The sequence below is a fragment of the Idiotropiscis lumnitzeri genome, chromosome 4, assembly GCF_059441095.1.
Source record: "Idiotropiscis lumnitzeri isolate Australia: NSW breed Sydney's pygmy pipehorse chromosome 4, RoL_Ilum_1.0, whole genome shotgun sequence".
Classification (NCBI taxonomy): domain Eukaryota; kingdom Metazoa; phylum Chordata; class Actinopteri; order Syngnathiformes; family Syngnathidae; genus Idiotropiscis; species Idiotropiscis lumnitzeri.
Window position 1 is genome coordinate 29,882,285 of NC_142394.1, and position 13,209 is coordinate 29,895,493.

The 13,209-nt window shown below is 43.3% G+C and overlaps 1 protein-coding gene across 7 annotated transcripts in view; it reads left to right on the forward strand.

The window, feature by feature from the left end:
• The window catches only part of nrxn2b (neurexin 2b), a 295,473-nt gene that overhangs the window by 158,180 nt on the left and 124,084 nt on the right, over window positions 1-13,209 (forward strand). For all 7 annotated transcript variants that reach the window (XM_088295199.1, XM_088295195.1, XM_088295200.1 and 4 more), the window contains 2 exons: window positions 7,062-7,235; window positions 10,555-10,674. In XM_088295199.1, the coding sequence (XP_088151325.1) occupies window positions 7,062-7,235; window positions 10,555-10,674 (294 nt within the window). The remainder of the gene's footprint in view (window positions 1-7,061; window positions 7,236-10,554; window positions 10,675-13,209) is intronic.

Genomic DNA, 13,209 nt, shown 5'->3' on the forward strand with positions numbered 1-13,209 from the left:
TGGACGGAAATAAAATCATAAAAAAAAAAATGAATAGGGTTTGTGTTCATGGAGAAATAAATTCAGTTTGGCGTCGTTACCGTGCATGCCAATGACGTCAACATAAGTATTTCTGTTCTTCTTGGAAACTAGTAGAAGCAGACCGAGCAAAAGGCATGGCGGGTGAAAGACTGGAGTGAAAATTGTGGTTTGGAGGATAGATTGCAGCGCTTATTAGGAAGTGTTAACTCACTGTAACAAACGGGAAAAATATTTTTAAAGTTGAAATGGTCGCCACGAGTGATGGCTACGTGAAGCTTCAAATCTGCTTCATGAACCAGTTGCAGTATTTTTGGACTCCTGTAGATGGCACTCTTGGTTTAAAGATGCCGTGGAAAACCAAGAGCACCATCTAGAGCAGGGGTGGGCAAACTACGGCCCGGGGGCCACATGTGGCCCGTTAGACGTTTTAATCCGGCCCGCCGAACTTGAAAAAAATGAAATGAATAAACCATCTTAATGTTTTATTTTCTAAATGCTGTGGTTTTTCAAAGACATATATATTGTTGTAATGCTTTTGTTCACTTTCATTTAAAATTAAATGTATTTTTTTTTCTCCGATGAGGTGAGGTTTACCAAAACACTCCATGCATCTGCTCCTGGTCCGGCCCCTCTGTCAAATTTTAGGACCCATTGTGGCCCGCCAATCAAAAAGTTTGCCCACCCCTGATCTAGAGGAGTACAAAATATCAAGTGCTTCATGAAGCTTTGTTTTCCCATCACTACGATTTCATTTAATTTCAGATTGAAAAATTATTGAAATAAAAAAAAATGCACAATATAAATATTTCAGTCGATCAAGATTTTTTTTTAATTAAAAAAAAAACCAAAACAATTTTAGACTAATGTGCAGTCGTTGCGACCCCAAAGAAATTTTATTGCTCCACTTAGCATTAGCATTGCGCAACCAACCGTCTTCGGACTTGTTTTACTTTCGAGCGGACTCGTTCTTGCCGCAGTCCATTCATGTTTGACGTTTGACTTGCTTGATTTGGACGTTGAGGGTTGGACATTGCTAACGTCACACTGGCGCTAGCTAGTGATGGCTACATGAAGCTTCAAATCTGCTTCATGAACCGGTTGTAATATTTTTTGGACTCCAGTACACGGCACTTTTTTTAAAACCCGTTATTTAAAGCAACAGTGGCATCTAGAGGACGCAAAAATACAACAACTGCTTCATGAAGCACATTTGAAGCTTCATTTTCCCGTCACTAGTCGTGACACCTTCTTCTTCTACTACTACTATTTCCGGTATATTGCGCATGTCGTCTCCATGAAAACAGTGCATCCCGTGATCATTTTAATCGTAACTCTGATCGGATCAAAAGCCGTACGTCCAACGTCGCCAATGTTTAGCTTGTGCAGTTGGCCGTAGTTTCCTTTCTCACCACATTGTTGGACCCCGTCAAAATCGAATCTCAAGAGGAATAATATGAACATTCATTCAATCGTCTTGACTGCTGCCTTGAGTCATTAATGAGCCGTAAGTTGAAGATTCCCCTGATGTCCCAAGGCAAAAGACGAAACCGCTTCCCGTTGAGTGAACGCAAACACCCAAGTGATCAATAGCTATTAGGCGCCAATCTCATTTCCACTCTCTATTCTCTTCATTTTGTGGTCGGCAACGTGCGCATGTTAAAGACTTGATCCCAATTAGTCGCGCAAACCCGCACTGCCACCCGGAATGGCAAAACAGTAATTAATGCCAAACGAGCACTTTGGCCGGGGCGTCACTCATTTGTTGCTCGGTAAAGCGCCGGAATGGAATCCTTGCTTTCTTTGTTCAGCAACATTCGAGACCACTTCACAAAGAGATGAAGATATATTTGTCAGAATGTTCACAAGTTGCAATGAATCACTTCATTTCAGTCTGCAAAATTAAAGGGACGGTTGATTGACGGCACTTATAGAATAGCTTTGCATGTAAGAACGACATCAATACTAAAATGTCCCCCCTAAAAGACTCTGTAGTGATTTATGGGCTTTTTTTTGTAATGAGATTTATGACAAATTGGCACGCCCCCTTTTAGAGCTCGGCTTGTTATTCCTTTCCGGTTTCTGTGTCTATGTCACAGCAGGGAGGCAAGCGAGGTAATATTGCTCCAATTGTCCCCGATCGCCAGCAAAATGCAAATGCACATGACTACTTTCGTCCACGTAAACCTGTGAAAGTAAAAAAAAAAAAACGTTCTGCTCAATAGTTTGGATTTATTGACGTCAAACGTGAGCTCATGTGATCACTTCCACAAAATCAAAAATACCGTGACGATCGATTCTCCACTTAGGGAGCAAGAATGCGCACACGAACCCCGACTGGTTACATTTCGGACATTTAGCTGCGCTAAAATTGTATCAAGAGGCAGACGCCGACTGGCAGCGGCCAGATGGGGGGCATAAATCTTTTTGCACGTTATAAGTGAAGAAAGTACAATGATTTACACTGGAGAGTTTGTAATCAGTCCCTTTAATGACTTTGACAGAAACATGCAGAGAGCGGAGGGGGCGTGGCCATATACGTTTTTCCAAATTGTTTCTTATTTCCTCATTTCTCCCAAATAAATAGATACAAAAAAATAAATGATAACTAATTTAATTTTCCTGATGAAAAAATATATTAACTGAGCTTGTTCATAAAAAATGGGCCATCTTCGATCTTGTCTTCCTTTAAGGGAATTTTGCCGTGCAAATTGATCTCTACATGAGGGAGAATAAGCAACTGCTGCACTTGCGTGTGCCACATCAGCCGACGGGTAAGATGCGTTCCTCTTTAAGTTGTCCTAAACAAGATGTGCAGAAAGGCGACCTCCCAAAACTCTTGATTAGCCTCCAAAAATGCGATGTCAGCACAGCCCTCCACGTTTGCTTTCCGGGGCCTGTTTGAGCTCAGCATCTTAGCATCCCCCGTCTCCCTCCGCTGGCCCAGGAGAGGTCATTACCGTAACCATGGAGACGCGGAGGTGTTCGGTCTCTGGTGATGTCTGCACGCCTATAATTGCTCGTGCCTTTTGGAACGCTCTGCGCTGTTCCGCAGCGCAAACATTCATCACGGATCGGACTGCAGAGTCAGACCAGGACACTCGGGGAAAGTGGCTACTCATCACTGTAACGCACAGTACATGCTGTGGAGAAAAAAAAAAAAGTTGGTCCGGTCAAGTCAAACATCACATTTGGATAGCAAGAATGATACTACCCCCCGTCTTTTCTTCTTCTTCTCTCTCTCTCTCTCTCTCTCTCTCTCCCCCTTTCTCTCCCTCTCTCTCACTCTCTCTCTTTCTCTGTCTCTTTCTCTCGCTCTCTCTCACTCGCTCTCTCTCTATTTATGTATGTGTGTGTCACTCACGTCATAAAAAATAAAAAAAAGCCGGCGTGCTCAAGGACCTAATATATATATATATATATATATATATATATATATATATATATGTATATATATTAGTGCTAACTAATTAATCACAAAAAAATCCACGATTAATTGTGATTAATCACATTTTTCAACTACTATTTTTGGCAAAGTTTATAACAGATAATTACTTGAATAATATCTTGGAATTGATGCAAAATCACCAAATATGAAGTCTATTTAATTCAAAGACTGTTCTAATAGCTTTCTTGGATTCTTGAATACGATCTAAATGGCGACATCTTTGCAGACATTTATTTTCGAAAACATTTCTCAAAATCGCCCACAAGCGCCACACTCCAGCAGTGTTGGTTTGCAAGGCCCTGTGGTAACTTAAACACAGTGTTTTGTTCTGAGACGTGCTAAAGACAGCAAATATGGCACAATATTTGCAAAGTATGCAAATTATTTTATAAGTAAATCAAACTGAGTTAAAATATTTAACTGCGATCCATCCTTAACAGTATTCAGTGAACACTTTCTTGGCATTCACTTGGTTTAATCTGAGCAAAGCCAAAGAAAAATAATTACGCTTGCTTCCCGTACTTAGGTACGCAATGTGGAAAGTTGACATACTTTAGCATAAATCTCACCCCTCCCACATAAAGGTTTGCAAATTGCAACTTTTGTTACAACATTTTGTGACTGTACAGAACGCAAATACACCACAACAAGCCTTCATCATGTGTGCCATTTAATGACTAATGCTAACTCGATAATAAATGACTAATGCGGCTAACTGGCAAATGGACATCCGGACTATTATAACTGCAAAATTCAAGCACAGAACATTTACTCAGTGCTGAGAAACAGCAAAATCATTTTCTAAATTTTCTGTTATTTATATATTATATCACCTATTATGTATCATGATTACAATATGAAAAATGTTTGTTTGTTTTTTTCATTTCCCACTGGATCTTGTACAATACTCCCTCTGGACTTTGGATCTTTTGTTTTTCATTTCTTTTGTTATTGACCCTTTGCAGAAGCAGAATTGGTTCATTTATTATCACAGAGGGTCTTAGAGTAAGTGAAAGGTGCTTTCCATTGTGGGGGGGAAAAAAAGCATTTCCCCACAAAGAAATTCTTTGCTCAATTCATAAAAAAGCCCAAAAGAGTTTGCCAAAGTCATTTTTGCACGGCGCCACCCAATCCGTCTTTCTGCGGCGGTGCAGTCAACCGGCGGAGTCTCAAACAAAGCTCTTTGGAGATTAACTCCATACAGATAATTTCATATTTGCTAAATGGTTCTCCCAGCTGCGAGTTCACTGCGTCACTCTGTCAGACTAATGAATTCATTATATTGATTTTAAGGCCCAGGCGGGGAAACATGAAGTGTCAAGTCCTCATTAATTCTGCAGACAAGTTTGCAAACATCATTGACTTATTCCATTACACAAAGTCCGTGTATAATTGACCTTTTGCCTCATTGCTTCCTCGAGGCTGCGAGGAAAAAGTTTGCCACGCAGTATTTTGGCACGAACATTTCTGAGGCCTTTCACCACATTTTTACATATATTCAACCAAAAAATCATTTTCTTGTGGTCGGGATCAACAAATGCTGCTCATGAAATCTGTCTTGCGTGCGTTATTGCCCCCTTGCAGAGGTTGCAATAGGAGTCTTTCAAAGCAGCACGTCATGTCCGATAAAGTAGCTGGTCGTGGTACAATCGGCTCACGTCGAGCATAAAGCTTCCCTCTCCGGATTGTTGAGTCGTCGGATCATGTTCGCGGCACCTTTGCCTGCACGAGCATTTCGTCACGTGGAAGTCTCCCGGGAGACGTCTTGCGTCGTGGCGGCGGGATTTGCAAAGATGAGCAATTCTAATTTGGAGAAACGTGTAACATGTCCAATGACAGATGAGGTCAAATTCAAAGAAAAAAAGCAAAAACAAAGAATCGTTTTTCTACTGCTGCTCTAAATGACTCAGTCAGGTGCCGTAATATGAGTCGTTTGTCGTAGAGGAGAAAGAATATATACCACTGAGTATTGTTAGATTATCTTTGGATATTTCTCTTCAAATATAAAATGCTTCAAGTTTTCTCACAGTGCGTCAATCGAGGCTAACTCTTTGCAAGTCAATAACATTTTCTTTTATATGTTAGCATTAAGCTACCAGGCCATTCTCAAGACATCGTTGATTGGTTATTTTAAATACACAATGCAAAACGTGAAATATTTCTATGCAGAGCAGTTTTGAAAATCAATTACTTCAGTTGAGGAGCAACTTTCTAATTTTGTGGAGATTTTATTTTTATTTTTTTTTGGGGGGGGCAGATAAATCCCAGGAAGCTGAAGCAAGCATGTTATTAAACAATAAAAATATAAATAAATAAAAATATATATTTTTTAAATAATCGACAGTTTTTGTATCTTAGATTATAGAGCTGGGCACTTGACCCTTTTTTGCCAGTCAGTCCCCCGCCCTCCCGCCTCGACCCTCCGGCTATATTCATAAAAAAATTGTCAGCCCCTGCAGGGATCTCCCGTGCGTCCCCCCACCACAGTCAGGCGACCGAAGCAGGAACAGACAACAGGAACCTTTGATGTGTTCAGAGGCAATTTTTGAGATGAACGCCTCGCCTCGCGACGACATCACACGTGCAAGGGCTGATTTGTGGACTGGACTAAAATCCTTCTCCGGCTTTGTTTCATTAAACCCTTTTTAAAATTTGTCACCAAACAAACAAAAAAAGGCCATTCTGTGCCCCAATTTGAGCTCGGTTAAATTCACATTGTGTACAGCAGCAAAGTGCATTGTCTTGTCTAAAAGCAAAATTAATTGATTAAAAAAAGAAAACCAAAAAATAACTTTTTTTTTTTTCATTTTAATTTATTTAATTTTGATGACCTCAAATCAAGATGAAAACTCGGGACTCAATTGTGAAAAAAAACCCGCAAAAAACAAATAGCATTCCTGATTGATTACTTTGTAATTCTGTGGCAGTTCCGGTTGTAATTAGCGAGGAGATTTCCTCTCCAGACTGCAGATACTAATAAATTTGTCTGCTACTTTGCTTTTCAAAGGTCGATGTTTAATTCCTGCAAAGTGGTCTTCACCACCCACGCACTTAATTCTGCTGTTGAACTTGCTAGCTGTGTTACTCTTCGCTTATCTTAGAAATCAATCAACATGTCTTCTCCTTTCCCCACAACAATACTTGTCAGAAATGTAGCCTATTTGCCGGCATGAAGGCAATTCATTTGAACTTTGCAGCGAGTCCACAACATGTTGAGCCACAGCAGTCGCTGACCAAAGTTTGTTGCTAGCTAGCCGGTGCAGTCTAACTAGCACCAGGTTGCGCCTCAACCTCCAACTGCCCGTGGCGGGTGACGTGAGCGACGAAGGCCAGCCAAGCTTTTTGGGACTCTTTTTTTTTTTACCATGTACTGTGCTTTGAGGTGCAAAATGCTAATATAGCTCCGCTAACTGCGACGTGAAGACTTATTTCAAGCCTTGCAACATGTTCGCTTCATGTTTCGTTTGACAATATACTTTGACGAGGAGTGTTAAGTGATTTGAGTTCACTTTTTTAAAAAATTTTATTCTGAATATTGGTAAGTGGGCTCACTTGTGTGTCAAGGTCTGAATATGCCTGTTACTTTGTCTTGCAGGAGAGCTGTACATCGGTGGCGTGATCAAGAACATGTACAGTAATCTGCCCAAGCTGATTGCGTCCCGGGACGGGTACCAGGGCTGCCTGGCCTCCGTGGACCTGAACGGGAGACTCCCTGACATGATTGCAGATGCCCTCCACCGGGTGGGCCAGGTGGACCGAGGCTGCGATGGTAAGTGGCTTGCCTTCATCACACCGCGGGTGACTTGATTTGTTTAAAATCACCAACCTCGGCCCTATTGCGTCTCGATTAAATCCAAGTAAATTTTTTTTTCTTACTCTTCCCTCCCCCCTCCCCCCCCCGCCGCCCTCGACGCATCCCCGGAGCCTGGCATGGTGCACTTGTGTGGATGTTATTTACTGATATACACCAGTGGCCACGCCCATGCTCCCACAACCCCCGGGGCAGCCTTTGCAGTCTAAGCCGCTGTCATCTGTAAATCCTCTCTATTGCGCCATAAAACCTGCATGAGCGAAGAATCTCTCAGTGTAGCTAATCTCAGCGATGCCCCCGCCTTCCTCGCCGCTTGCCTCATTAATCTTGCATTTCCTGCGTGTTTACCTCTGCTTTTGCTCCGACTTTTCTCCGCCGCAGTCTCCAGCCGCATGCGCCCGTAGAGTCAGGGCCGGTTAAATCTGGGATATATCACTGGATTTTGGCAATAGCAAAGCCCCGCCTTCTCTCCCTCCTCCCGCTCCTCACCCCTTTCCTCCCCTCTATCCCTCCACCACATCTCAATGGCGCACTGAGCGTCAAAGAGCACCGGCTTGATTTCCCTCAGCGCCACGTTGGCCGACACAATGAGGAACTGAGCTCAATTTTATTTATTTATTTTTTTGCCAGACTGACTTATTACCTGCCTACAGGTATCGGCCGCTTGCGCGTCAAGTCACTCCCGCTTAGTTTTTTTTCTCGCTCACCATCTTGGGTGGATAGCGTTGGACTGTTTGTATTTGATTGCATAACACGCTACTCGGTTGCTGCGTCACTGGGGTCGCTAACAATCCCAGGAGGGAAAAAGATCAATGTTTCTTTCGCATTTTAACAATAATTCTGCATCACACGTGTCATGTCTAAAATACGGCAAGCGAAGTGGCTGAGTAACATCGCCTGTGCAGACCGACCGCCATGGTCAGTCCGGAGTTTGGGCTCGTGTGTGCACCAATTACTTTGTTTACCTTTGAAATGAAAGTGATGATATATATATATTTTTTAATCAACCACAATAATGATGAAAAAGAGAAATCATGTTAAATAACCGCAAGCCACTTATAGCTATATGTATTATAACTTAAGTGATTTACAACATGTTAAAGCTTTTTAGAAAATAGACAACGTAATTTTTAAAGTCTAACCAAAAGTGCACGGAGCTCCGAGACTCAGATGCATGTCTTAGAGTTCAATGAAAACAAACATCTCTTTCAAGTTTACGACGGCAAATAGTTTGAATGATAATACTGACATTTATTCAAAATTCGGCAAAGTCTGTTGCCTTTCCTTTTTCTCCGTGGTGCGTGTGACTCCAGGTGAAAAAGCAAATAGGCAGCTTAGTGCTGATTGGCTGCCAGCCACTGTGGGCGGGCCGATCAGCTTCTGCCGGCAGGGCCACCAGCACAGCAGAGACAGAGAGAAATGTGCTGCAGCGAGTCTAAATGAAACAGATTTTAATTTATCGGCCTTGAAAGTTTAAAAAAAAAGGCCAACAATCGGCAAAATGCCAAATATCTGCCCTGATAATCAGCTCGGCCAATAGTTGGTCTTTCACTATTCCAAACACTAACCTTTTGCCCATGTCGCGGTTGTAGATGAACTGGTAAGAAAAATGCAATAATGAAACAGCCGTGTTTACGTGTGCCGGCAGAATGCCTTGCTCTGAGATGCACGCTAGCGACCGATTCACCGCATTTACCTGACACCTGACAAGTCCCACTAACAACAAAATGCTGCCGGATGCTAACATTAACACAAAATCGGACGTGCCGGAGAGCTGAGCCGCTCCATTTCAACCACCTGACCGGCCTTGGGCGAGATTCGAGATTTGTGCAGTCCGTCTCTGTGGAGCGAGTCCAGTTCAAGCTGCTCGGTGCCGTGATGAAGATAACACATCTCTGACTTTACGACTGTTTGCGCCACGGCAAACAGCGTTGTCCTCTTTTGACTTTGTTTCCTTGCCACCCAGCCAAAGGTACAACAAAAAAAGATGGGGCTCATTCTTTGTGCACGTAAAAGTGGACAAGTTGGAACGTTTCACTTAAAATGTTCTTTGGCGGCGAGTCGGGTTGTAAATCAAAGCGCAATAACCTTGATTTTTTTTCTTTTTTTTCCAATCAACCTTGCAAAATAAATCGATATCACCTTTAAGACTACGATAGCAACTACATGAGTGTCTTTTGTTTGAAGATGCATTTATATTCGCTAGATTTCGTCTCAACATGAGACTGTCGCTGTTCTGCAATCTATTGTTTATGTCTTTTAATTTGTGTGCTAATTTCCCGCTAATTTATTTGACACCATATGGAAAGCGCTTTGCTTCAGCTCCAGCTGTTGTGAAATACGCTATATAAATAAAGTTTTATTGTATTGTATTGTGGATGAAAATCAACCGGGTTTTCGACGCCATCATTTTCAGCCCGCGAGCTCGTATCCAGACAGCCATATTGTTTATTCTGGCTTTTTTTGTTGTTGTTGTTTTTCATAAACATTTTGGCCGCATTGTGCTCCACTCAAGAATGTGGACGGACTCTGACTTTTCAAGCAGCTGATCAATAGTCAATCTTCTCGTATTTAATATGACACAATGTTGAATTAACTCCACAATGAATCATTTTATCGTGCTGGGTAATTAACTCACAACACTGTTTGGAAATAAAAAAAAATAAAATAATGTCTTTAAGTATTATCTCGCATTAACACATCTCCTGATTCATGTATTGATTTGTTTGAAATGAATAATGTAGTCATAGGAAGATACGTGTTTTACGTGCGAGCCAATTAGTCTGGCACCGATGCATGTGCGTACGTGCGTGCGTGCGTGTTTGTTTTATGCTGAGAGTTACCCGACAATCCCAACAAGCAAGCTGCTATTTTTGGAGCAAAACCTTCCTGTTGGGCCACAAGTTTGTGACGCGGAAACAAACTGTTCCCTTGCTCATGGTTTTGTGTTGAAAGGAGAATGTGCGTGGCCGCTTTCGAGCGCCTTGTTGTCAGGGAGAGAACATGCATTATTATTTTTATTTATTTATTTTTTACGTCAAATGTTACGGATCGAATTCGAGAGGCTTCACACTGGACTGTTTGCTTTAGAGCGCCTCGTTGTCACGCCGTGCAAATACCCCCCCGGTTGTTTTGTCCCAACCCTCTGAGGCGTTCAACTGATTTTTTTTTTTTGGTTTTGTTTTTTTGCCACTCAAACATGTAGGATGCGAGATAAAAGCAATATTTATTTTCACTTTGTGAGCTGTCCATTGAGTAAGCTTCTCACCCTCTTTAGGACCAAGTACCACCTGTACGGAGGACTCTTGCTACCATCAAGGGGTTTGTCTCCAGCAGTGGGAGGGCTTCACCTGCGACTGCACCATGACGTCCTACGGAGGCTCATTCTGCAATGACCGTGAGTCTCTCACTTTTTTTCGTTTTGTGTGTGTGTGTGTGTGTGTGTGTGTGTGTGAATGCCCCCAGTGGTGCTTTTCTGAGTTCTGATAAACATCCACAGGCAGCGTTGAAATTCGGATTTATCGCATGAATGGTTTCAGCACAAGTGAAGATTAGGCTAATAGCTTGTGATAGCCACCCAGGTAAGAGCACACATTCAACTTTTCAGGTGTGTACCCACGTACACGTTTTCCCTTCCTTGTGGGGACGTCGCGTCTTCGGATTCTTTTGGCGTCCTCCCCTTGCCAGCTTGAATCCCTCGCAACCATATTTTATCCACTTGACCCCAAATACGACGAGGTTAATCCATCGCCTTGTTCGCTTTATAGCCGGCCCTTTCTTCTTCCTGGCCTTCTTTACTTTCCCTGCCAAATGATCGGCCTTTTCTCCTTGGCGTCAGCTGACTCATGACAAATTGCGTCTGAGTCGGTCTCTGGGATTCGTCCTTCTTTGGAAACCAAGGTAGGGCATTCAATGTTGAGGTATTTATGAGTGTGTGTGTGTGTGTGTCCAAATCAGATGCTTCTGCGTCATCTTTGTTTTTGCTTGGCAGACACGCAATGTTATGTCGGGAATATTTTGGCGCTCAATCACCTCTTCCATTTTTGTCCTATTTGTCTCTTATTTGCTCTCCTATTCCACCTTCAATCATATTTCTGTTTGTCTTACTGCGGGCAAACACAGCAGCTGTGCTTTATGACTTAATAAACAGTGTTGGTTGCACGCCGAGCTTGCGGTTGTTCATGAGCACAGAAGCAGGGCTGCCCAAATAAATCACAGCACCTCCCTGCAAAAACCTAACGGGATACGAGGCGTTGTGTTGCAGCTTCCAGTTGTCCAACATGATAAGTGGGAACCCGAAGGCTTGGTCCTTGCGAAGTCAAAATAAATGTCTTCTACATTTGACAAGAGTCGTGTTCAAAACTCAATCGCAAGCAATTTGGCTGAGTTGTGCCCTGTTGATGTATTTCTAAATATATGGTTTTAATTTCAGCTTTATTTATCCAGGTAAGGCACTTAAGAAGTGATTGTCATTTGTAATTCCGGGCTAGCAGCAGACAGCAGGAAAAAAAACAACAACAAAAAAACCACGTTACTAAAACTGGTGCGGGTCGTGGTATGCATCTTGAGAAGAGAGCAAAGGGAGGGCGGGGTCTTGCCAATCAGACGGCAATATTTATTTCTATTGGAGCCTACGGAGCATTTGTTCTTGACTGACGGCCTGCGCTGATTGACTGGTCCAGTTGTCCAAGCGCAGCGTAAGTGTTGCGCATTCTTCATCTCCAAGCCTCTTCAACGGCAATTATGCGCCGCGCGCTCACCTTTGTTCCTCGTTAACGTTCTCCTGCGAGCCAGAAGACGGAGACGGAGATGCTGGCCGCAAGGGAAGGCAGGAAGGAGACAAACAAAGCCGATTTGGGCGTTTACAGTCACAATGTTTAGATTTGTAATTTGTCCTCCATCGCCTCGCCCTCACTGATTGCGCAAGCGCGCAGTGTCGGCCAGCCGGATGCCCGCCCGCCGTATATAAATGAAAGACGTCTCATTGGCACGCTTCGCTCTCCGGTGTGTTTTGCGAAGAGTGATACTCGCTCCTCAAACCTGGTCTTGCCTCTCGTCACCATTTGCCAGGCGGGCCTGCAATTATCGGCCGCCTCGTTAGCCCCCACCCGGCGTGGGTGCATGCGTAATTTCCTGGCATGCTTTTATCGTTCGCACGCCGACCGGCCTGGCAGCGCCGAACGCACGCTTGGAAGAGGCCGCAGCTATCTCGCCATTTGCAGATGCTTGCGCAAATGAAAGGACACTTAAATTGACTGAAAAGGAAATCTTGGCGCCCCCGCCCAAAAAAAAAGAAAAAAAAAATCAACCCTGTGAGTGTTAAAAGTCTGGAGCCAGCAACGCACCGACTGAGGGTGGCTGGCTGTCGGCATGATCGGGAATGGTCGCCAACAAACGCTCGTCACCGTCGGGCCTTTGTTCTTGTATTTTAGACAAGCAAGGAAATCATCCGCCTAAAACTTTTGCTTTGCTCCTGATGAGTTTCCGCTTGCGATGCCTCCGCCACTTTGCCGACTTTAATTAAAGAACGGGATGGCTTTTAAGCCACAATGTGCATTAAAGGACAACTAACAAGGCTTACTAATTGCTTTGAGACCACTCAAGACAAATGCAAACATCATCAAAGCCCCTCGGCTCCATTTGGGAAGGAGAACACGAGGAAGAGAGCGGAGAGGAGACGCGTCAAATAATAATAGAGGTTGAATTCTATCTCAAGTGTGTCTTATCAGTCAAATCCTGACTGACACTGTATGACTTCCTCAGATTTGATCCCGTGGGCGCCGATAAAGCCGAGCTTGCCGTCTCCGCGTCAACCGTGTTCTCTTCTGCGGTTACTCTCGTTCGCGACGGCTCAGAGAAACATCACACAAGACTGCTATTGGGTTGTCTTGGCTAAAATAGCCCAAGCCCAATATGCCACCTGTGCTTTGCA